The sequence below is a fragment of the Heloderma suspectum genome, chromosome 4, assembly GCF_057233095.1.
Source record: "Heloderma suspectum isolate Gila_16-S chromosome 4, 16-S_ref, whole genome shotgun sequence".
Taxonomy (NCBI): domain Eukaryota; kingdom Metazoa; phylum Chordata; class Lepidosauria; order Squamata; family Helodermatidae; genus Heloderma; species Heloderma suspectum.
The window spans coordinates 235,236,714-235,259,897 of record NC_139461.1 but is presented as its reverse complement, the minus strand read 5'-3'; the positions used below and the strand labels follow the sequence as shown (position 1 = coordinate 235,259,897).

General features: G+C 43.8%; 1 protein-coding gene across 18 annotated transcripts in view; it reads left to right on the top strand.

Moving 5' to 3' along the window:
- Nucleotides 1–23,184, top strand: part of CCDC17 (coiled-coil domain containing 17) — a 51,022-nt gene that overhangs the window by 24,999 nt on the left and 2,839 nt on the right. For 6 of the 18 annotated variants that reach the window (XM_084852703.1, XM_084852700.1, XM_084852704.1 and 3 more), the window contains 16 exons: nucleotides 4,911–5,064; nucleotides 6,293–6,385; nucleotides 7,796–8,003; nucleotides 8,361–8,464; nucleotides 9,370–9,510; nucleotides 11,180–11,334; nucleotides 12,818–12,938; nucleotides 13,164–13,280; nucleotides 13,806–13,903; nucleotides 13,986–14,198; nucleotides 16,572–16,749; nucleotides 19,457–19,639; nucleotides 20,474–20,728; nucleotides 21,358–21,426; nucleotides 22,452–22,532; nucleotides 22,863–23,143. In XM_084852703.1, the coding sequence (XP_084708829.1) occupies nucleotides 4,911–5,064; nucleotides 6,293–6,385; nucleotides 7,796–8,003; nucleotides 8,361–8,464; nucleotides 9,370–9,510; nucleotides 11,180–11,334; nucleotides 12,818–12,938; nucleotides 13,164–13,280; nucleotides 13,806–13,903; nucleotides 13,986–14,198; nucleotides 16,572–16,749; nucleotides 19,457–19,639; nucleotides 20,474–20,728; nucleotides 21,358–21,426; nucleotides 22,452–22,532; nucleotides 22,863–23,057 (2,365 nt within the window). In that variant the 3' untranslated portion in view covers nucleotides 23,058–23,143. Of the gene's footprint in view, nucleotides 1–4,910; nucleotides 5,065–6,292; nucleotides 6,386–7,795; nucleotides 8,004–8,360; nucleotides 8,465–9,369; nucleotides 9,511–11,179; nucleotides 11,335–12,817; nucleotides 12,939–13,163; nucleotides 13,281–13,805; nucleotides 13,904–13,985; nucleotides 14,199–15,260; nucleotides 15,306–16,571; nucleotides 16,750–18,645; nucleotides 18,748–19,456; nucleotides 19,640–20,448; nucleotides 20,729–21,357; nucleotides 21,427–22,098; nucleotides 22,151–22,451; nucleotides 22,533–22,862; nucleotides 23,145–23,184 lie in introns of those variants that run through there. The other 12 variants (XM_084852711.1, XM_084852707.1, XM_084852713.1 and 9 more) reach the window with 10 other exon arrangements.

The window sequence follows — 23,184 nt, the reverse complement described above, 5'->3', positions numbered from 1 at the left end:
ATAAGCAGGGCGACAATATACAGCCTTGTCGTACTCCTTTCCCAATTTTGAACCAATCGGTTGTTCCATGTCCAGTTCTTACTGTTACTTCTTGACCCTCATACAGGTTTCTCAGGAGACAGGTAAGGTGGTCTGGTACTCCCATCTCTTGAAGAATTTGCCACAGTTTGTTGTGATCCACACAATCAAAGGCTTTAGCGTAGTCAATGAAGCAGAAATAGATGTTTTTCTGGAATTCTCTTGCTTTCCCCATGATCCTGCGAATGTTGGCGATTTGATCTCTAGTTCCTCTGCCTCTTCGAAACCCCGCTTGTACTTCCGGTAGTTCTCGGTTCACATGCTGCTGAAGCCTAGCTTGTAGGATTTTGAGCATCACCTTGCTGGCATGTGAAATGAGCGCAATTGTATGGTAGTTTGAACACTCTTTGGCGTTGCCCTTCTTTGGAACTGGAATGTAAACTGACCTTTTCCAGTCTTGTGGCCACTGTTGAGTGTTCCAAATTTGTGGGCATATTGAGTGCAGCACTTTAACAGCATCATCTTTTAGGATTTTAAATAGCTCAGCTGGAATAAATACTGTCATCTCCGCTAGCTTTGTTGTTACTAATGCTTCCTAAGGCCCACTTGACTTCACTCTCGAGGATGTCCGGCTCAAGTTCAGTGACTGCACTAACATGGCTATCAGGGACATTAAGATCTTTCCTGTATAGTTCTTCTGTGTATTCTTTCCACCTCTTCTTAATCTCATCTGCTTCTGTTAGGTCCCTGCCTTCTTTGTCCTTTATCATGCCCATCTTTGCACAAAACGTTCCCTTGAGATCTCTGATTTTCTTGAAAAGATCTCTAGTCTTTCCCATTCTATTGTTTTCCTCGATTTCTTTGCATTGTTCATTTAAGAAGGCCTTCTTGTCTCTCCTTGCTATTCTCTGGAACTCTGCATTCAGTTGGATATATCTTCCCCTTTCTCCCTTGCTTTTCGCTTCCCTTCTTTCCTCAGCTACTTGTCAAGCCTCATCAGACAGCCACTTTGCTTTCTTGCATTTCTTTTTCTTTGGGATGGATTGAGTTGCTGCCTCTTGAGCAGTGTTACGGACCTCCGTCCATAGTTCCTCAGGCACTCTGTCTATCAGGTCTAATCCCTGAAATCTATTTGTCACCTCCACTGTATATTCATAAGGGATATGATTTAGGTCATACCTGAATGGTTTAGTGGTTTTCCCTACATTCTTCAATTTAAGCCGAAATTTTACAATAAGAAGCTCATGATCTGAGCCGCAGTCAGCTCCAGGTCTTGTTTTTACTGACTGTATAGAGCTTCTCCCTCTTTGGCTGCAAAGGACATAATCAATCTGATTTCGATATTGACCATCTGGTGATGTCCATGTGTAGAGTCGCCTCTTGTGCTGTTGGAAAAGAGTGTTTGCTATGATCAGCGTGTTCTCTTGGCAAAACTCTATTAGCCTTTGTCCTGCTTCATTTTGTACACCAAGGCCATGCTTGCCTGTTATCCCGGTGATTTCTTGACTTCCTACTTTGGCATTCCAATCCCCTATGATGAAGAGGACATCTTTTTTTGGTGTTAGTTCTAGAAGGTGTTGTAGGTCTTCATAGAACCGATCAACCTCAGCTTCTTCTGCCTCAGTGGTTGGGGCATAGACTTGAATTACTGTGATGTTGAATGGTTTGCCTTGGATTCGTACTGAGATAATTCTGTCGTTTTTGAGATTGTACCCCAGTACTGCTTTTCCCACCCTTTTGTTGACTGTGAGTGCTACTCCATTTCTTCTAAGGGATTCTTGCCCACAGTAGTAGATATGATGGTCACCTGAATTAAATTCGCCCATGCTTGTCCATTTTAGTTTGCTGATTCCCAAGATGTCGATGTTTAATCTTGCCATCTCATGTTTGACCACCTCCAGCTTACCTTGATTCATTGATCTTACATTCCAGGTTCCTAAACAATACTGTTCTTTACAGCATCGGATTTTCTTTTCACCACCAGACACATCCACAGCTGAGTGTCCTTTTGGCTTTGGCCCAGCTGCTTCACTCTTTCTGGCGCTACTTGGAAATTTCCTCTGCTCTTCCCCAGTAGTATATTGGACACCTTCCAACCTGAGGGGCTCATCTTCCGGCGTCATATCTTTTAGCCTTGTGATACGTTCCATGGGGTTTTCTTGGCAAGAATACTGGAGTGGGTTGCCATTTCCTTCTCCAGTGGACCACATTTTGTCAGAACTCTCTGCCATGACCTGTCCGTCTTGGGTGGCCCTGCACGGCATAGCTTATGGCTTCACTGAGTTACGCAAGCCCCTTCGCCACAACAAGGCAGTGATCCATGAAGGGGATACCTTTATTAGGACCAACCAAATTTCCAAAGCATTTACCCTTCTTTCCTTTATCTTAATTGCCCATTCATACCTTTTGAAGGGATAAATTCTACGGGTCTAGATTTTTTTACAGCACAATCCTATACATGTCTACTCAGAAGTAAGTCTCATTGTGTTCAGTGGGGCTTATTGCTAGGTAGGCAGATGTAGGATTGTAGCCTTAATCTTTTATCGAATCACCATTGGAGACTCTTTTTAGTATAGGAGTAAGCAAAGTTTAATTTTGAGAAGTAACTCTCAGTGACTGTGAAGGGGGGTCTTGGTAACATTGGCTGAATTAACCTTTTAAAGTGGTTCAGTCCCATAGAAGCTAAGACTGGGTCAGCACACCCTTCCCTTAAACCTTGTTGGAAAAGGAAGCCTCTGCCTATGGAAACCATTGGTCTTTGCTCATTTCCTTTGGAAGATGCTGTCTGTCATGGTACTAGTAGGAATGTGAGTAAATGGCCTCCTAGCTTAGTATCATTTACATTTTTAGAACAATTAAGCATAGTACCAAATTTCTCATTCTCTTTGATGTTTCCTTCTTTCTCTGTGTATTCATCTGTTCTAGAAGTGCTGTGAATCTGCAGGACAAGTCTTATTTTTTTAACCATTGACAGTGTGGTGTAGTGGTTAGAGTGTTGGACTAGGGCTCGGGAGACTTCGGTTCAAGTCCCCACTCAGCCGTGGAGCTCACTGGGTGACTTTGGGTCAGTCACTGACTCTCAGCCTAACCTACCTCATAGGGTTGTTGTTGCGAGGATAAAACAGAGCAGAAGGACTGTGTACTCTTTGGAGGAGAAGGCAGGATATAAATATAAATAAATAAGTAAACTTTGTACAGCATCTAGTGATACTAGGAACTTAATAGTAATAATAGCACACTAGCTGCCTCTACATTTATGCCCCAAGGCTCACCTAGCCCAGCCAGAGCTGGAACAAAGGGGAGGGAGGAATGATTCTGAAACATTTCTTCGTGAATTGTATAGGAGAAGCAGTCCACAAGCTGCATTCTTCCCTTTGCTCTCTGTGCTTCTCTATCTTCTCTTTTTCTCCTTCATTAAACAGCCATATACTCTGTGAACTGTTCTGTTCTGTATCTATGTACAGTGCTTCTTCTAGTGCATCTGAGGTCAGATGCATCACTTCTTTTTATTGGACATCTAGCCATTCTGCTTCATTCCCATGGTTGTGCTGATTATTTTCCACGACTATTTCGTTTTCATGAATTTTGTTCTGGAATGTGAGAGGCATGACACTGATGCTCAGTCCATATGTATGGAGTAGGGGTGTAGTAGTTGACCAGAGAGGTCAAGCAGGCTGATTCCATTCAGCTTTCATTTTAGACTACACCATGTCAATCTTCAATTTGTGATGGCTGACTTATTATTTAACATGAGCCTGTTTGGGTGTTGCATGTTGTGCAGTTGTCAAGTTGTTCGCTGATTAAATCCACTGATGATTTACCAGATCCTTCACGAGACGTCTTTTATTCATATAAATAAATCCTAGCAACGTAATTGTTTTCTTCGCATGTCCTTTCTCATTGATCAGATTTTACATACCTGTAACACCTATGCAATCAATTACCTTTAACATTCCTTCTCTATTCCCTAACACCTAAGTGGGTAGTCTATTGGGCTTCTTAAAGAAACTCCCTTCTGGCCTTTATGTTGCAATCTGCTCATGTTCATCAGCCTGCCCCCCTCCCCTTTCTTCATTTCCCCATATCTCCCTATCCTATTTTCCTGGCTGTGGCACTGGCAACACCAGAAACAGAGATCAAAGGCTGCTCCATGCCCTTCCAGGTAACGGACCAAGCAGTTTGGCTTTTCCTCTGATATGTCTGGGAAGATTATCTCTTATCTCTCCCTGCACAGCTGTTGTAATAGAAATAGGCAATGGGAAGCTTGCACTGCCTGTGTGGCTTTGTCAGCCCTACACAGAAGCTGTATCTGATGTTGTTGCAAAATGCCATTTGAATGGCCAGAGAGACACACCTCACACTGGCCCAAGACATTTTGAGGCAAAGGACAAGATCTGCCCCCTACCTCTGCCCCAGCACAGTCTACAAACAGAAGCCAACTGTACTGGCAGTTGAATCTTGCTTTAGTGCCGGAGACAGGACAGCACCCGCCACTGAACCTGAGGGCAGCAGGCTGGCTAAAAGGGTGAAGGGAAGGCCACATAGCGCAGCTCTGTCCTCCAACAGAGGAAAATGACCAGGGGGGCACTGCCACTGCCCACCCACCCCCAGCATCCACAAGCTGAGGAGGCTGGCGGAAGAATGGATCCAGAAGGCACGCTGCTCCAGAAGTAGTGGTGGTAGTGGGGAAGGCGGGGGTGCCATAACAGGACTGGATCAATTGAAATGGGTAGATTTCTCCCTGTCTTTCCCTTAACACAGCTCTACTGCTTAACCTAGCAAGGTTCCTGTTTGGTGTGAAACCACCATTTGCTTTCTGCAGAAGATTCTGCATGCCGTTTCTAGGGAGGTGGAAGAAGAGGAGTATGTTAATAAGCCTCTAATTATTTCAGGAGAGGTGAAACACCCCAGAGGCCACAACCTCAGCAGGAGAACTCCAGGCAGCAGAAAGAAAGACTCTTGGGGTTTATCCTTGACAGAGTGAAAGGTGCCCCACTGGGAGATGGGGCCATCCGGCTGACGGGTTACCACCAGAAAACCGGTCAGGTAAGGAGCAAGTGTGTGGCTGTCACTAGACCCATAGTGATTAGTGCTGGACTAGGAACTGGGAGACCTGGGTTCTGCACTTACTCTAACTTCTGTATGGGGAACTGCCATAGCTCAGCATGTGTTGTTTACAAGTCACAGGTTCAGACCCTGGTGAATCACTGCCAGTCAATGTAGACCAGCCTTCCCCCACCTGATGCCCTCCACATGTTTTGGGAGTTGCCCATCAGCCCCAGCCACGATGACCGGTGATCAGGAATGCTGGGAATTGTTGTCCAAAACAGAGGTAAAGAACCTCAGGCCTGGGGGCCAAATTTGGCCTTCCAGAGGTCCCAATCTGGCCCTCCAGGGTTCTCCCGAAGGCCACCTCCCCTTTCCTCCGACCACCAATTGTTTGGTATTTTTCCAGTTTTTGTACACTTTTTTTCTCCTTTCTAAATGATTGAAATGCTTCTCCTAAGGCTTAATTACCGGCAGTAAGGGCTTCAGGCAAAAATATGCTGGCTTTTAAAAAATATTTGCCCTGCCCCTTTTGCCCCGCCCCTTTTGCTTTGGGCCCCACCCACCACTGAACACCCCCCCCCCCCGAGAGCTTCTCCAAAATGGAACTTGGCCCTTGGGCTGAAAGAGATTCTGCAGCCCTGGTCCAAAATATCTGGAGAGCACCAGGTTGGGGAAGGCTCATGTAGACAGTACTGACCTAGATAGACCAATGAGTTGACACAGTATAAAGCACGTTCCTTAGCTAGGAGTGTGTTAGCTGTGGAAGAGCTATATAGTCAGCTCCAGCTAACAGATGAAGCCCAGGCCTGAGGCTTGGAGAAAGCTTGTCATCTTCTTACATCACAGAACTGATTGGCTGGAAAGGATCTGAGGGTTATGCTAGTCCAGTGTGGCAAGATTCCAGATACCCATAGTAGAGCCACTTCTACAGCTCAGGCTCTTAGCTAATCAAGCAGGTTTGTTAGGATGAACTCAGGATATCTGGAGCCAGGTATCCAGAAGTCACAGCATATGCTACGGTTACAGCTACCCTACTATTCAAAAGCCTGCAATCTATATTGTCCAGATTATAATATGAGGAAAGCTGATGGAACCATTCTAGCGTTTCTTTCAGGCAGAAGGAATGAATTTAGTTAAACCCACCCAGATAGCTTAATAAGAAGCTGGATGATGTGTCACATTTTTTAAAAACTTAACCATGGGTCACTTTTAACTCTTTTAACAGGTGATTGGCACCAGGGACTCGGGACTGAATTATTGCACTGATTCTGTCAGATCCAACATCAAACATGGCTACTTTGTGTTTGGAGAGCAGGAGGTACAGAGTGTTAGGTTTGGATGTGGGGGACTCAGGTTCACATCCCTGTTCAGTTATGAAGTTCACAGTGTCTTAGGCAAGTTACTGTCTCTCAGCTTAATCAACCTCATGAGCTTGCTGTGAGGATACAAATGAAATGAGCCAATCTTGTTACTTGCCTGATAAAGTTGCAAAAGGAGGCTATGATCCAAAGATGCTCCTGCGAAAAATACATCATGCAGTTGGTACCATATGCAGTACCCCAAATCATTGTGGGAGGCTACGCCACAGGTGCAGATTCAGATGCAGACAGCTGTTCATAATCTGATATTAGGTGCAGGTAGCCAATCTAGGACAACAGAATTGCTGTCCACCTCAGTGCAAGTATGACCACAACTCCCCACACAAAGCTTTAGGCATACAGAAGCATATCCGCCCACTCTGTCTTCAGAGGGTTCCTTCCCCCATCTCTTGTGCAATAGCACTCATACAGAGGGCATTATTGCCTTTCTTATGCAGTGCAGTGAGATGCAATTTGTGATGTTCTGGACATGCAAGGAATTTACAGTGCTCATAGAGATTTTCTAGCACAAGTTAGAAAGCTAATATATTTATTTAAACATGCTGTGCAATAACTCTATACCTGGTAAGTCTACATTTCTTCAGTGTACTCCACATTTTGCATCTGGAAAAATCACATTCTGTGACAAGAAGAGTCACACAGTGTTATCTGCTGCTGGGACTGGCAGATTTTGAAGGCAGATTCATCTGTGTGCGCCGCTTTCGTATGCCCATCTGATGGGATAAGTATGGATATTACACAAACACCTGCACTAAGCGCTCTTTTTCCTAGATTCTGCATGAGCAGCTTGCCAGGGGGAATTGCTCCAGCCTATGGGGTTATTGGAGTTCTTGGCTGTAAGATGTTTTGTTGTTTGCAAAACATGGGCTTTTGTTTCTCTTACCTGTGGTGTAAGCTGAACAGGCTGTGTTGAGCCCAGAACAAACCTTAATCACTCCTAATCAATGAGGTTTTTGAATGTGATTCATGAGGGAAGGAATAGAAGGGGAGGGTGGAAGGTGATGATAGTTATAGCAACTATACATATTACCCTACGTCATGGCCAGGGCTGGCCCTACCATTAGGCGGAGCGAGTCGTCTGCCTTAGGCAGTAGATTTTGGGTGTTATGAAAAGGCAGCACATTTTTAGTTATTTAATTTGTAATTATTGTATGTTTACTGCCTGGGATAGGGAGAGGTGCTTGTGGGATTTTCTGTCTCATGTGCCCAAATATCTTTGGGTACTATACATCTTGACTTGGGTGGGTGGGTTCTTGGGATGTCGTTTCCTGTTCTGCTTCAGGCAGCAACCTGTCTTGGGCCGGCTGTGATCGTGGCTCTCCTGAGCTGCTTCCCTTTGTCTCCTTCAGGTAACCTTCTGGGATGTTATGCTTCAGGAGGACATGATCCTCGTTGCTCGCTTTTACCACTGGCCCAGTGGGAAGACAGCATCCACGCCCTGGGACAAAGGATTAAAGCCTCACTGTCAGCCACGACTAGAGAGCGAAAAATGGCTAGCTGCCTGGGCTGTGGTCAGACTGACGAAGCTGTCTGAATCCTGCAAAGTGATGTTTGCTGGTATGCTGCTGGCATTTTAGCTGGCCGCATGCTCTACAGGAATTAAGGTCTTCATATTGCCAGTTCCTTTATTTATTTATTTATTATTTATTATTGCATTTATATCCCGCCTTTATTCCTCTTGCAAGGAACCCAAGGCGGCTTACATTATCCTCCTCCTCTCCATTTTATCCTCACAACAACAACCCTGTGAGGTGGGTTGGGCTGAGAGTGTGTGACTGGCCCAAAGTCACCCAGTGAGCTTCCATGGCCGAGTGGGGACTAGAACCTGGATCTCCCAGCTCCCAGTCCAACACTCCAGCCACTACACCATACTGGCTTTATGGGAATAAAGCTGTCCCCATTCTACCTTTGCAGGTGCAATGAAAGAAGAACCTGGAGTGCCTATGTGGAACACGGGAACCCACACACTACCCCTGTACCATGCTCCTGTGCCACCTGTAGCAGCCTTGTCAGTGATAGTAAGTCCATTCCGGTACAGCACACTAAAGTTAGATGGAGATGTAGGGTGCATCGAGGTTAATGCAGCAGCAAAATGTTCACGGGAGACATACAAGTGAAATGATGGCCCCAGTCCTGCTGCTGCTGTTGTTAATGCAACAGTCTTGACTCCCAAGACTGGCCTAAGACAATTTACTGCCTGAGGCAAAGGACAAGATGGCCTCCTCCCAGTACAGAAGCAAACTGGACTGGCGGTTGAATGTTACTTCCACACTGGTGAAGGAACAGTGTCCTCCACTGCACCTGAGGGCAGCAGGCAAGCTTAGGAGGCCCAGTAGAGGCTGCTTGGCATACACTGCTCTGTCTCCCAGCACTTCACCACCATTCATCCCTACCCTGCCCCAGCATGTGCTGCCTGAGGTGGCTGCCTCACTCTGTCTGATGGTAGGGCTGGCCCTGCCTAGCAGGCCCACATTAGTCAAGACTTTTAAAATATAGAAGCTATCAGAGGCCCGACTGGCACAGACATTGGTTTCATTTTGGCACCAAGATAAAACATGGCTTTTTATCAAAGCTTTTGAGGGCTAAATGCATTCCTTAAAGTAGCACACTGTTTTAACTGTTTTATTGTTTTAGATTTTAAATTGGTATTAGCTTGCTTAATGGTTTAATATGTTTTAGCTGTTTACATTATTTATTGTTTTACATTGTCTAAATTGATTTTATCTTTATGCCACCTTGAGATCCTAATGATATAGGGTGGGATATAAATGTTTTAAATAAATAAATAAAATGTTAGTATTTATAGGACTGAGTGTAATAAGTTTCCACTCTACTGTGTGTGGGTTCCCTGTATCTTAGTCACATCTTGTCATGCTTTCCTCCTGTTTCATCCCTGTCTGGGCTTGGGTGATGCATTCCTCAGTCAGCAGAGCAGAAGCACCAGGACTGCAAGATGTATGGTGATGCTACCTTGAGGCTGCACATCTTCAGCACCCAGAAAACTGAGCTGCCTTTCCCACCAGAGTCGCCACCCACACTTGACTCTGTAAAAACCTGGCCCCATGTGAGTGTTGGACAAGGAGTATTTGTGGTCCTGACAGGGATTGGGATGGCTGGGACAGACCTGCCCTGGAACGGATTGGTGTAAGGGTCAGCAGCGTTTTTTTAGCAGCAGGTAGCTATCTCTTTCCAGCCTGGAGTGCCAGTTGTTACTCAGTTCACACTCTGTTGCCCAGCTAGGCTCTAGCACAGGGGTAGAGAATGTGTGGTCTCCCAGATGCTGTTGGATTGCAATTCCCATCAGCCTTAGCCAGCATAGCCAAGGGTGAAGGATGATGGGAGTTGCAGTCTATCAACATCTGGAGGGCCACACGTTCCCCATCCCTGCTCTAACATATACAGGAGGTGGCCTGTGTTTCACTCCTGTGTAGTGATTAAGTGCATGCGCTATGGGCTGGAAATCCCAGTTACAAATCTTGGCTCAGCCATGAACACATTGGGTAACTCTAGGCCAGCCTTCCCAACTTGGTGTCCTCCAGATGTTTTGGACTGCAGCTCCCTGGATTCCTGTCTATTGATCATGCTGGTTGGGGCTGATGGATGATGAGGTCCAGCATATCTAGAGGACATCAGGTTGGGGAAGTGAAGGGTCCTATAGGATAAGGGTGGGTAGAAGGTAGATTTCCAGGTGTTTTGGACTTCCACTCCCAGAAGCACCAGCCAGCATGGCCAATGGTCAGGAATGCTGGGAGTAGAAGTTCAAAACATCTGGAGGCCTGCCCACCTCTGCTCTAAGACAGCTTCCCCCAGATGTACTGAACTACAACTCCCATCATCCCCAGCCAGCATGGAGAGCACCAAGTTGGGGAAGACTGCTCTGGGCAGTGGACTGTAGTCCACTTCAGCTAATACCACAATAAACTGATTAGTTTTTGAGGCGCCACAAAACTCTGTTTGGGTTGTTTTTTACTCCAATACACTAACACAGCCACTCTACCAGAAGCATTTAGGCAAGGCAAAATCATTCAGCCTTAGCCCAACTTGTCTTCAGAAATGTTGTCATCATTACTGAGGCTGGAACTATACATTAAGAAGGCTGTATGAGGTTACCCTAATAATACTCTTGCAGATGAGGGGGGGCATTTTCAGGGAAGTCAACAGACAGGGATCTTAGCCATTCTCCTTTTCCATTCTCCCTTGCAAATGTCGCCCCACCCCCTGGCTCACCACCACCACAACCAGGTTCTGAAATTGGAAACAAGGCTGACTAAAGATAAAAGCACTCAGGCAGGAGATATTAGCAAGGGAGAATCAGAGGACACAGGGGAGATGAAGCATTTCCTCTCTCTCTCTCTCTCACTCTCACTCTCACTCTCTCACACACACACACACACACACACACACACCCATATGTGCCTCACCTTCGCATTCTCCCTGAAAATACAGGTTTGAAAACATGCTAACCAAGATAAAATAATAAGTGGTTCCACACTGAAATAATGTTCTAGTGCTTCTTCAGGAATGTAGGGAAAAACCTTATATAAAAACTAACATACATATCACAATTCATTTCCTGTATATATGTTATATGATTCATCTCTCTCTCGAGTTGAGGAGGTTCACTGCAATAGATGAAACCAGCCCCTGCTCGTGGCAGCCTGCTCATTTGCTCCCCGAAGTCAGCATAACATAGTATCTGCCATAAAGGCCTGAGTTGGGACTTATTCCTGCAGGAAGCTTTTATTCATCATGTCAGGGAGATACCTTCTATGGAGCCCTTCGGTGCTGGGGATGGCTTTGACTTGTACATCGATGGAGCCCGCTTTCTGCCTGATGATGTTACTGTTACAAGAGTGGCTGCCCGCATCTTCACCAGTGGTTTCAACCAGTAAGAAAAATTGGTTCTGCTTTTTCCTCAAAATGTCAGATTCCCCCTGCTTCTCCCCCTGCACATGAATAGATCTTGCTTAGGGCCTGTTCTGATGTTTAACTGTCAGAGGACAGGAGCTGCTCAGATAATGTCAGAAGCTCAGATCATGTAGGAGAAGTCCCTGACACATTTCTTTCCCATGCCAGCATTGCCCCAGTTTCAAGAGGGTTGATGCTGGGTCAGAAGGAATTGTAACATAGGCTTCTTGCAGCGATCTGGGGCTTCCGGCATTATCTGAGTAGCACAAGAAGGAACCATGGTTGGGTGGTTGGTTCCCATGCTGCAAAGATAATGTCAGAACAGACCTCTAGATCACACGAACAGGCGATGAGGTGTGGGGATCACATAAAGGGATTGCTTTCCCCATGGAGGGAATATACAGAACTTCCATAACAGAGACAAGGCTAGTCTAGAACTCTTATCTCTGAAATCTACTTCTGTGTGTGTAGGGAGTTGTTGCTTTTAATATGAACTGGGATTACATCAAGGGATCCCTCACCTACAGTCTGAAGTGAAATAGTGCAAGACTGGTTTTGTGCAAGACTAGTACAAGATGACCACCTCATCTATTTCTAAGCTAATGTTAATGTATGTGAAGTATTTTGAGCACTTAGGGAAAAGTACTGTATCATGATGAGGGGAAGGGAGGAGAATGGCAGTCAAATATGGAACTCCATGGTACCATATTTGATTACCTTGGTCACATGGCCTCCTCCTTATACTCCGTATAGGTGATGAGACAGAGTCATCAAAAGTATCGCAAGTGTGTCCTTGTGTGGACATTTTGATAATATACATAGTCAGTCTGTTTCACCAAGTAATGCCCCCACCCCCGCCCCACACAACCATATAGTCATCAACTCAAGGACATGTCAATCCACATGACCAAAAGTTGAGTTTCTTTCAATACATAAAGCCAATCCTCTTTCCCACCACAAATATATTACATGTCTGTTTTAGGTCATTTGTATTTTGTTTCTTTTGTTTATCCATCTTGTAGTTTTCTGTTGAAAAAGGGTGGGGTATTAAAGCAATAAATAATGATAAAAAATTGTTTGAATAATTGCATGATAAGCACAGTCACCAGAAAAAAACCCACACAGATAACCATGGGCACTTAGCACATTGTTCTCAGAGTAAACTGCTCATGGTGGATTCATATGACATTTATAGTATGTACAACATTCAGTCTAGGAGGGCAAACACCAGCATGGTTTGAAAAACACACCCAATTTGTGGTTGTATGAACTGGCTGTGTGCTGATTTTCTGATCCAGACTTAATTTATTAGCACTGGTTTTGAAAATCTCTCTGGCTGTGTCCTGGATCTTAGAATGGGTTTGCTTCAGACCAAGGTACTTGCAGCAACAGGGTAGTTTGATGAGCCTCACTTATGGGAAAATTCCAAGGTTATGTACCTGCCTCCTCCTTTTTCCTTTCAGAATTGGTCCAGACATTTACACTGGGATTGACTTGAATAGCAGCATCTTTGACCCAATTTACAACTACTCGATCGAAATCCGAGAGCCAGTGATAACACCTTGTGCAACTCTCCTGCTGAAGGTTCGTGCTGGGTTTGAGTCTCTAGGTGAACAAGTAAGCAAAGGACGGTGCTAATGCATGCCAGTTCTTTCAGAATGGAACTACTATGGGTGCTAAATGCAACAAAAATGTATTATGTTTTTGTGATTTGTGTACATCACTTTGAAATCTTTAGATCTAAGCAGTTCATAAATACTCATTAATCAATCATTCAATCAATCAGTCATGTCCCTTGATACTTTACAGGTTTATTCCATTGATCACTTAAGCTCCAATCTCATCCAGATTGGCTGGGGGGCTCTCAACCTTTTTGTGGAATCTGGAACACACACAGCGCCCAAACCAGAGGCCAAGGGGATCCGGGTGAGTTAACAGGAGACTTCAGGGGAACCAACCTAAATTCTGGAAATTGAGTTAGGGCAGGGTTTGAATCCAGGTTTATAACACTGACAGGCTCTGGGAGGATAATGTAAAAACAGCCCCTGCTTCCTCTTTAGGGCTGGTTAATCCTTAATAGTTCTGATGTTCAAGAACCCTCATTCTCTTGCTTAAGATCAAATTGCCACAAGAATGTTGTGCACTCCCACTGGATTTCACAGGAGACATTTTTGTCATGGCATCAGCAGGCATGAAGGCTCCAAACAGAAGTCCTCAGCAGAACTGGGGTGTGATTTTCTTCATTGTCTGAAGCTCCACCAGACAATGTTACTATCTTTTCACAACTCAGATGCAGATGATATTTGAGGGCAACGCAAGACGTTTCCCATGGATGTACTAAAAATAACATTGACTGGCATGTTTCCAGTCAATGGCCTGTTTTCCACTCCTAGGGCAAAGCTGTTACAAGCAAGGAACAAAAAGGGGTCTGTTGATTATTGTTTCTTTCAGGTCTCTCTAAATGACGGTGCTCACCAGCTCCGTATTTTTCACAACAGCCCCTGTCCAGACCAGCCCTTCTGTACTTGTACTCTAACTTCAATAGGACGGTAAGCCCTTTTCCAGTTCATAACCCACCTCACCAACCAAACACAATCTTTTTTAGTATCTGTCTTCTCATCTTCCCTGTAGGCATGTGCCCTGTGCAACTCTGCTGGTGAGGCTTCTCAAGGCTCCTGTGGATTCCAGCCATCAAACATTACAAAGAAACATGGTCCCACAGAGAAACTGGGTCAAGATGGGCCTTTTCCAGCCCAGACCTGAATATTCTGATGGGGTCTATTACTCTGACTCAGCTAAGCCTACCACAGGAGAAAGCCAGCTCTATGAAGCCATGGCAAACAGGTGAAGTGAGTTTAGACTAGCTCGGTGTTTATAGGATTAATAGAAGTGAAATGCTGGCTATAGATATATCAACCAATAACCCTTTATCCCAAATCATCACTTTGTTCATTTTCCTCCTAATACATTCCTAAAAGACCATGCATCGGGAGAGTCACCACTGAAGCTAATTGTACTTGCACTGATGCATCATCTTATGGATCAGGGAACTACTCTGTAAATGTTTGCTTTCAAGCCCTGTATGGTCTGTTTCAGTATATTTGAATATATGGCTTGTTCTCCCATATGGCGCTTATATATGGCTTGTTTCCCATATGGCACTTCCCATACATTCGGATCAGTTGTTGAGAGAAGCTGTGCTTGGAATGTCATCCATTTTTGAGATAAAGTCTTGTGCTGCATGGGACATGACTTAGTTGTAGCAATTTTGAAATAGGCCACTAGGCCCTTACATTGTAGAATTAAAGGTGTAATGTGCTGTACAAAATGCAGTGGCATGACCCCTGACCAAAGACAGTTTTCTGAAGTATGTGACTGTTTTCATTAATCAACTTTATTGGCTGCTGCTCCGTTTCCAATCACAATTCTAAGTGCTGGTCATACTTTTTAAAGCCCTAAACTAGGGACAGGCAATCTTTTTCCTGTTGGGGGCCACATTCTCCCGATGGGGAATATTTCAGCCCCCCACCCCCAAAAGTGGGTGGGTCACCCTTTTTCTCTTTCCCTTCCTTTGCGTGCAGTGGGCTGCCAGCAAAGGGACAGATTGCTTTTGCCAGAGGTCTGCACTGATCGCATGTAGAGGGCTTTTGAAATTAGGCTCAGGGCCACAGGTTGCCCATCCCTCCCCTAAACACTTTGGGAGTAGACCCAAGTAGTAGGGAGTAAAAGGCCATCACTTCCACTATCATCCTGTTCAGTCACTGTTGTTAGCAGGAGGCCCCTTCTGCATGTTCTGCCACCAGGTGAACTACAACTGGTAGGAAAGAGTCTTCTCTGTTGTGGCACTCAATATGTCTCCTGCCCAGGAATCCTTCTAACCCTCTCTTTGTCCATTTTGATGCACAGTTGTCCTGCATAAACATATTGGCAAGTCGGGTTTCAAGGACAAACGTAAGGAAAATGTTTCTAAGTATTGCTCTATTATAATGTAAGAGAAGCTAAGGACTTACTAGTTCCTTTTCCAAAAAGTCTTCTTTAGTTAGAGTAAGAAAGTCCCTGACTCAGAAATCAAGATAGCATGAAATGATGGATACAAGACAAGGCATAGCCCAGAATAGGCCACCTGGCACTCTGTTTTGGACTACAACTCCCATGAGCCCCAGCAAGCATGTCCATTCTCAAGGATCATGGGAGTTGTAGTCCAAAACAGCTGGAAAGCACTAGATTGCCTACTCCTGGAACAGACAGTTCTCCCTGTGGGAGGAACCTAGCAAGAATATTTGAATTGTGTAAGACTTTGATAAGACTGATTACCTGCCCAATAAAAAAGGCATAATAGGATTATCAAACACATTACTTTATTAATTAGAAAGGTTTTTGATCAAAAGGAGGAACCTTACCAAAGATAGTTAATTTTAAACTTATACTGCACTGAAATCAGATGAACAGAATTAAGGATGGGACTGGCTTCATTTCACACTTTGATTGCAAAATAAAAAATAGAACAATAAAATATTTAACATATCCACTACAAGTTTCCAAAGTCTGTGCCACATGGGCATTAACATGACAAATATACTTCAGTGTAAGCATGTGTAAATTGATGCACATTGAGCAAAACATTCTAACTTCACATATATGCTGATGGAGTCTGAACTAGCGGATGGACTAGGAAAGGATCTTGTGGTTGTGGCGGATCAATGAAAATGTAAATCCAGTGTGTGGCTGCTGTGAGAAAGGCAAACTCCATGTTGGGAATCATTAGGAAATGAAAAATAAAACTGCTAATATTGTAATGTTTTTATAGAAATCTGGTGTGACCACACTTCGAATACTGTGTATGGTTCTGGTCACTACACCTCAAAAAAGTTTGTAGAGCTGGAGGAGGTGCAGAAAAGGGTGGCTAATGTGATCAAGGGGCTGGAACAACTCCCCACATGAGGAAAGGTTACAATATTTGGGGCACTTCCACTTTAAAAAAGGACAAGAGAGTAGTTCATGATAAAGGTGCATGTAAGCGTGCATGGTGTGGAGATTTTTTTCCCTCTCACAATACTAGAAGCAGGAGGATACTGTTGTCCTTATATCCTGCTGTGAGCTTCCCATTGGCCACAGTAGGAACAGAATGCTGGACCAAATAAGATTGTGGTCTGATCCAGCAAAGCTCTTCTAAGTTCTTACGTTCACATTGAGAACCATGGTTTCTGTTTCATATAGGTCAGTTGTTTCAGTTCGGGAAATAGTTCACCAGCTTGTTGGACATAGTAAGAACCTAAGTACAGATGATGAAATCTCTACTTGGATCCACAAGAAACTAACCCGGGCACCAGGCAGCAGTCCACAACCTTTCAACCTCACTTATGTCTCCAGATACATCCCAACCTATGGCATCAAGGTGAATAGCGGCCATGCTAACATAAATGCTCTAGCTAGCATGTGCAGTTGTACACACTATTGGGTAGGATAATATTATGTACTCACACTGATTTGAAAGTAAGCTACATTAAACTCAGTGGGACTCACTTATGAGTAAACGTGCATAGGATCAAGCTATAAATATACCACATTTCAAGTAAGCCTTTAAATGTTCAAATCCACAAGAGCGCCTCCTTATAACCAGCCTTAGGTACTATCTGGACTTGAACTTCGAACTGCCAACTTTTCAACTTGTCCCTGTGTCTGTGCCTTTAGCTGCAGCTTGATCTGTAGATGACGCCTTCCATAGCACTGAGACAAATGCTATCACCCGCTAATTTCTGGAGATAACGCTGCTGTGAAAAGACACAACTAGAGGGGCCATACTGGCAAGCACTTTAGTACTAATGATATCTTGTGAAAAATATAATAGCAACAGCAAAGAGATAACTTACACACACACACATTAAAATGCCCAGGGTCCTTACGTTAAGGATGTACTGCAAGTTGTTTCCATTTCTTTTTCAGCTGAAGAATGGTAATGTGAGAAATAGATTTAGCAGAACTAAGGGTTCTTTAAAATAAACAAAAAATTAAAACATACATTGTGCGAGCACAAGACTTAAGAGTAAATAATTGTGTCAAATTATCTGATTAATACCCTGTCCACATTACAACAGTCAACTCCTTTTTGGAGTCATTGAAGCAAAACCCTTGTAGCACTTCTCTGGGACTGACAGTTGCATCAATCCCATGCAAACCTTCACTCCTATTTTAATACTACCAGGTGGTCTGGGTCACCCTTTTCATCTTATTTAACACAATCAGGTATACCCTGAGATACTTTCTCTGCAATCCTATGCATATCTACTTGGAAGTTAAGCCCCATGGAGTTCTAAATATGTATAGGATTGCAGCCTTAAACTCCTTTGTTTACATGTTCTATCTGGTTGATCCTGCCAGAAGAATATGCTTGCTTCAAAGGTTAAGCCATGTATGGCTAAGTATACACAGGCATTACAGTGAAATTACAAATTGCTCATTGAATCAGTTATAGTTTCATTGGTTGCTCCAACCATTACTTGGAAAACTGTGGAACTTCTAGAGCTAATACATGCCAACAACCACTGACCTTGGGGATGCATGCATTTATCAGATGAAAACAAACCTGGGTTCACCCGACAGCTTTGGTGACTCTAACTTACTAAAGGTTAGTAAAACACCAAAGCACATTGGAAAAGAAGTAAAAGAACTTGTGATAGGAGTACTTGGTTTACCTCCCTTCAGGAGCAATCCTATCTCGATAGGCGGCCGCCTCCGAACTCAGAGGCGACCGCCTATCCAAAGCAGGGCAGGAGAAGCACTGGGGGGGGGGGTCATTCCCTCCGCACCTCTCCTGCCTTGCTTTTCCTGCTAGACAGCAGCTGTCTAGCTGCGGGGGGGCGGAAAGCAGGAGAGGAGGCTGCTGTACGACACATAGGATGTGTTGTACAGACAGATCCACTCTCCCCACCCTGGAACGCCCCCAGCCCCACCCCTTTTCGGCTGCTCCGCACTCCTCTTCCGAGCATGGAGGATGGGGCTTCTCTGCGCTGCCTCCAAGGCAGTGCAGACGTGGGGGGAGGCCAGTTTTCCAAAAACCGACCTCAGAGTGCGGGCTCCGAGGTCAGTTCCCGGAAAACAGCATTTCCTATGGCCATCTAGGCACTGTCTAACGGCCGTAGGATTGCTCCCTTAATCTCTGGGGCAAGTGTGTAATAAACATTAGCTTGATCAGCAACTAACTTTTGCCAGAGAACCACTTTCAGAAGGGTAGCAAACCAAGGCCCAATTGCCAGAAACCACCACTTCCCCAATAGCACACTTTCATCTCTAGGATGACAACTGGCAAGCCGAGCTGCCTCGAGGGCCACTCATTGCCGACCCTCTGCAAGATCTGCTATCTCAGGTGTGAAGAGATGTTAAGAGTTGAATGCAAGTAAGTAGTGAGGTATGAATGGAGTACAGAACAACCTGAAGAGCCTTTTATTTGTAAATGAAGATTGCTGCTTCAGAATTAGAAGCTTCACATCAACAATTCCTGAAACGACCTCTAGTATTTCTGAGTATCTGAACAAGTCTTTTGTTAAGTGCATTAAGTTTATGAACTGTACTAGTACAATCTGCTAGCAAAGACACAATTTCCCTGTTTAAAGAAAATTGGCATGTCAGAGCAGCAGGGATGTATGAATCAGCCTAGGGCTGTCATGGGAAAACCTGGCCCTCTTGGGGCTTGACAGATTTCACCAGAGCCCCTGGCTCAGATTGCAGATTTTGGCTTTTCTTTCTGTAAAATTGGCAAGATATGCAAATTGCAGCCACAAATTCTGTATCTTGCTGATTTTACAGAAGAAAAAATAAACCCAAAATCTGCAAGGCGCACACAAAACCTCCCTCTCTCCCTGCCGGTTCCAAAACCAGCTGGGAGAGCCGTTCTGTTGCAGATTCTGCAGGTCAGATTCTTAGGAATCCAATGTAATTTCAATCAGTTGAGGGTTTCACCAACATACCTACGGAGCAGTCTGAAGAGGTACAGTAGGGAAATAAGTTTTGTACTTAATCTGCTGTTTGTGAACAAACTAAGCCTTAAAAGCCTATGTTGTGTGATCTGTTATCTAGACTGATCTCTAATCTCTGTGGTCTTCCAGTTTGCATTGGACAGAGCCATGAATTTACCCTGGCCTGGTTTGACAATGGCCCATTTCTGCTTCAACCCACCTGGGGCATTTTACTTTGGGAGTCAATGGCTGAAGTATGATTACCCCATCTTTGCTGAGGAGCTTGACATAAATAGCTACCAGCAATGTCCTGCATGGCTTGATGGCTTCAAGGTACCAAGTATTTTATTTATTTAGTTAATCAGTTTATAAACCACCTTTCAGTAACAGGATTCTGAGGACAGCATGCAGTTTAGAGATTCAGTAGTCATAAAAACAAAACACTGAGCCTTCCACTCAACAAAACACAGATAATAAGACCCATCTTATTGAAAGCCAACTGCCCATTATGGTAGGGATGAACCCATCTGTATTTCAACATTGATCTGGTATAGATATAAAATAATACCATGCCTAATAATCCCATTCAACTAAATTATGTAGTAGTAGGCTGCAGTTTGAGAGAGAAAATAAGGCCCAGAAAAGCTAAGCAAAGTAGAAATGTTCACTAGTAAATTAATATTCCTGGAATTAGGCTGTTGGTTCCCTGTTACCCATTCCCATTGAATCTGTGTGGCTAAGTCTTTGGCTTATACATTCAAACTCTACCAGGGACACACATTTTTTGCTGGACTTGGTAGGGAGGCTCAGTGTTCTCATTTTCTGCTCCATGTAAGGGCAGTGCATGCATTCCTTTTATACCTATTGCCAAGTAAGTTTTACAAGGGAGGAGCAGCAAGGTGCATATTTGTAGCAACCCTCCTTTCCAACCTATTACACTTGACTACATGTTATGGCACAACATGCAACCCAGTGCCATTTTGAAAGAGGTAGTCTTCCTGTGCTACCAGCAGCTTATTATTCCTATAATGGAGTATAGTGAGAACCTTTCCATACTAGTCACAACAGTTACATTTATGGTTATCACCAGCAGCCATATTTGTGGACCCCTAAACAATAGCTGGCTCTGTCTTCCCTTTTAGGACCTGCAGCACTTCTGTTTTTCAGGCCTGTCCCCACAGAGTTTACCACGAATATTCAACAGTTATTATCCACCTGTATGAAAGTGTGGTGAATCCAGCCAGAGAAGTTTCGGGTAAAAAGGAAGATGTCCAAGCAGCACAGAGAAGAGCAATGGTTAAGGGGGAACCGTTAAGTTACACTCTGGAAAGTCAGGCATGGAGTGCTCTCCATGTGTTCTCTAGAGGTTACTGCAACACCGGCATTTACCAGCTGCCCTTATACAAGGGGGCTCCCAGCCAGGTATAAATGAAGTTTAATTATCCATCTTAATAACCAGCCAGAATTGAGCCAAGGTGTGTCTTGGAATCTGCATAGCCATGATTATAGTACAAACCACAGGACTCAGCTTATAGTTCAAAATCTGCATTCCCTAGAATTGTAGATGTTACTTTTAAGGCACATGTCTGCATGCACACCTTAAGGAATGCAAATATTATAGATGCGTAACACATTCACCTACTTTCTTGCATTAGAATTCTTGCAGCTGGACTTGGGGCATGCACAACCTTTCTTACATGATTTCCCTGCATCACCTGTACATTAGCATTTTATATTAAGCTGGAAGTTGCCCAACTTCCACTTTTCAGTTGAAAGCAAAAGGTACATTTTAAAGTTATTCAGAAAAAGCTTTAAAATGTGAAAACAGTATGACAAAAACTAGAGATTAGAGGGATTACTTTCATACAGCATCCAGTACTTTCCAATGGACCAAGTTTCTACCCATACACATCTATTGCCTACAGATGTCTCATCAGCAGTGGCAACTGAAGCGTAGTAATCTTAAAACTCATCTTATGCAGTAGCAAGCTAGAAGATACAAAGAAACACAATATTCATTTTCTCTTCAAAATATTATCTTCCCTGCACAGATCATGCTGGCTTCCTTATCCCAAGGGAAATGCAGCAGCATTATGAAGAGCATGTTCCATAAGAAAGTGGTGAGTGACTAGTCAAATATAGAACAGGAGCTTTATAAAGACCTGAAGGCAAGATGGGCCTCATGTTTGTGTGAACACATATAACCCCTGTTCATAAGGGGAGCACTTTGCAAAGAGAACTGTTTTCCTTGCAAGCCTTTATTGATCATACCTGCAATATACACGGTGGTAGAGAAAACTTGACTCCCAAGGCATAAGCTTGGCCATGCCATTTCTTTACTACATTTCTATACCACCCAATTGCTGAAGCTCTCCTAACTACCCAAAATGCTAGAGACCAAACAAAGGATCATCGCAGCAAGGCTGGAGAATTGTCAGACTATTAGTCTTCAATGTGTAGGTCAGCACTTACACCTGGGTCACAACCTGACATAAGGTGGATTGCAATATTAACCCATACAAATATATGGCCAAAATTAAGTGGGTCCCCAAATGCACGTTGAGCTAAAGGGGTCCTGGATCTGAAGATTGATTACGACTAAGACCAATGGTCTGATTGCAGAAGGCAATTTTGTATCTTCATAATGTATTCTAAGTTGAATATCTACCTGAACCACGCATGTAGCCTTGCAAATCCATTTGGGTGCAGAGAGCAACATTTTTTTCCCACTACAAAAGCAATGTTCTATTGTGGTCATTCCTTTGAAGTATTTTCCCCACTTGTTCCAATAGTTCCAACATCAGTCTTTGAAACAGAGGCAGCTAGGACATTCACTAGATTGGGGTAAGTAACCTGGTACCCTCCAGATGTTTTGGATTGTAACTCTCATCAGCCCCAGCCAACATGGTCAATGGTTAGGGGTGATGGGAACTTAGCCCAAAACTATCTGGAGGACACTAATTGCCTAGCCTTATTCATATCAAAATCCCAATAGCCTCTCACATACTTGACAGGGTGTTTGCAATCCACATGGTATCTACCTTATCTCCATCTCTACACTACTCTAGAGCAACAATCATTAACTTAAACCCTAAACCTGATTAAGAATGTACTTCTTCCAAAAATAATAATGCGCTTCTTCCAGATCCAGTTGGTGCCAGGTGCATCTGTGATTGTGTGTATAGCTGATGGAAGATGGAATGAAAAATTCAGATATTCATCATTGGTAAGTATACTGAGAGGGGCTAATGAAGGGGCAGATATTCCTATTAACAGAGAATGTGTATTCAGAGTAACTGCTCACTGGCGGAACCACAAAGCACATGTGATCATCCTTCCATGTTTATTATAAGGCCATTAACTGGGAAAGGTTTGGATAGTAGTATTATCTTCCATGTCAGCCCTCGCCAAAACAGTAAAGTTGTAGTACAGCAGGATGACTGCAGTACAGTTGTACTATCCTGCAAAGACTATAACTCCGTAACTCAGAGCAAAAACTAAACTAGTGACTACACCATCATATCCTTGATTACACGGTCTTCTAAATTTTCCATAGGACATTGATCAGTCCTATCTGCCAAAGAAAGCACTAGATCTGTACAACAAGGAATCCTCTGGAGTAAAAATTGCAGAATTAATGCCACAGCCAACATCACAAAAGCAGGTGAGATTGGGTTGTAGTTGTACCTGTGAATGCAACCATTTGCAAACTGGACACACCAAGAAACAGTGCAGTTTTCTCATGACATAAGCTGTAATTATGTAATTAACCCTGAACTATGTATCTTAATGCCAAGATCTGAACTACATCTGATCATTCCAGTGAGCCAGAGATAGATCAGATCAAGTAACAGTTGATATGACATCTCTTCTACAGT